The 1,983-nt window shown below is 37.9% G+C and overlaps 1 protein-coding gene across 1 annotated transcript; it reads right to left on the bottom strand.

The window, feature by feature from the left end:
- Positions 1-805: 805 nt before the first annotated feature.
- LOC149005316 (pectinesterase inhibitor 9-like) lies at positions 806-1,315 on the bottom strand. The gene has a single exon (XM_089135852.1). It carries the CDS (start codon positions 1,313-1,315, stop codon positions 806-808), a length of 510 nt encoding a protein of 169 aa, XP_088991978.1.
- Positions 1,316-1,983: the final 668 nt, after the last annotated feature.

The raw sequence follows: 1,983 nt of genomic DNA on the forward strand, positions 1-1,983 counted from the left end.
ACTTTTTATTTGCTATTCTCCCAAGCGCATAGCCTAGTTTTCTTGCATTGAAAAAAAGGAATAAATCTAATTTTCAATGACCTTATTAGTGGGAATTCTTTCTTTACTTTAGTGGGGTAGGTTGTTTAATGGCCTAATTCATCACCATGAGGAGCTCATGTGGTGTAGAGTATGGTTTTCGGCCAATATAAACGTAACGCCATTCTTGTAAACTATGTAATTGATACGATACACACATGCATTGCATTCTTATTTACTTTCTTGCAATGTCCCTTTTGACTTTTGGTTTTTTTTTTTTTTAGTGTTGTGGTGTAACTTTTGGCTCTCTTGGAGGGAGTACAAGAAATGGTTCATCTTCTAGTTGGAGGTTTTTATCTTGTTGGTGGTGGTGCCAAGGAACAACCCTTGACGGTATGGTGCATCTGTAACCTAAAAAAAGGCAACACTAACGGTGTGACTACACCTTTTCTATCGAAGATTGGTGCTACTACAACGTTATGTTATCAAAATCAGCTAAGGATCTTCAAATTCTAATTGTATTGCAATTTTATTTCTTATGTTTGAAAATAAATTACACAACATAGAATTGAGGCAATTATATCCATAGAGAGTCCCTTTGAGGAATCTACACTTTGCTTTTCAAAACCTCAACTAAATTTATAAATTAATACGATATCAGATACCACAATGAAATCATATGGCCAAAATCTTCCCTATAAGGTGTTTCCTTCTTTTTTTTCCAAGAAAAAAAACTTTATCGAGAAGAACCATGCGAAGTAGCCTAGACTCGAGAGATAAACCATAATCAAGCTAACTTATTGATGAAGGTAAGGGTAATGCTTATCAACTTCTTGCCTTCCACCACAAGACCAAGTAAATCCGATTTCACTGATTCCAATCCCTCCTCACATGTATCCTCGTTCGTAAGTGCTGCACTCATCCACGTCTTCAAGTTGTCAAAGGCTACAATGTCGAGCTTTCCATTCAGTGTCACAGTTGACTTGCGCATCTGATAAATGGCGTCTCCATAGGTGTCTATGCAGTCCTTTATAACCTTGTCATATTTGGGTTTCTTTGAAAGGAGACCATTGACAATTGTTGCACTAGAAGAGCTCTCTTTGAGGGCCACCCTAGCTAGACTAGATAGACTTTCTTCGATCGTGAGAGCTATTGGGAGGAGTTTGGCGATGCAGACGTCAGGATACAATGTTGTCTTGCAGTTGGTAATGATGAAATTCTTGCTGGCGGCTGAGATTGCCAGTGGAAGAAGGAGGAGGAGTACGGCTGTAGAGATTGTATTTGCCATTGCAGCCATTTTTTTTTTCAAAGAAAGAAAGACTGATGGTTTTTAAAGTTCTGTTGTTATTACTAATATGGAAGGAAGACAGATGGGCAAGGAGTTGATGAGAGGGTTTTATTTATACATGGGCTTCTGATCTTGTTTGCCTTTTCGGGTTGGGATCTTAATGATAGGAGGCAGAAGCGGATGCTTTGAATACTATTACAAGGAATGGTTGAAACACTATTCAACCATTTAATTTAGTTTGCTTCTAAATAGTGACGATGGGCGTGAAGTGCATTTGGATTGTTAAATATCCGTTGGTTTAAGATTAACCAGAAGGGCAATGTTTAAGGTTGAAATGAGGGTTCTCTGGTTATGACTTTTAGAACCATTCTTGCACATTGTTTGGCACTCATTGTTTGCTCCTTTTTTTTGGTGAAGCAATTTAATGAGTACTTTGAATCAAAGTGGGATTAACAAAAAAAAAAAAAAAAAAGAGGTGGAGGTACTCACCATATGTTGGACAACTTTCATTAGGTTTTTTCTTTGTGTGTGTGTGTGTGTGTGTTGGGGGGGGGGGGGGGGGCTTCGTTGGGCACCAAGATTTGCCACATAGCTTTCTGAATTAGACTGAAATTTAATCGATGAGTAGTGCCTAGTTCTTAGGATCATATATCAATTTCATATCAATTTTAATGTCT

The sequence above is a fragment of the Hakea prostrata genome, chromosome 9 (genome assembly GCF_041222555.1).
Source record: "Hakea prostrata isolate BN-2017 chromosome 9, UWA_Hpros_2, whole genome shotgun sequence".
Taxonomy (NCBI): domain Eukaryota; kingdom Viridiplantae; phylum Streptophyta; class Magnoliopsida; order Proteales; family Proteaceae; genus Hakea; species Hakea prostrata.

Bases quoted from the DNA above. Each gene is read 5' to 3' on its own strand.
- LOC149005316 (XM_089135852.1), bottom strand. From the start codon at position 1,315: ATGGCTGCAATGGCAAATACAATCTCTACAGCCGTACTCCTCCTCCTT.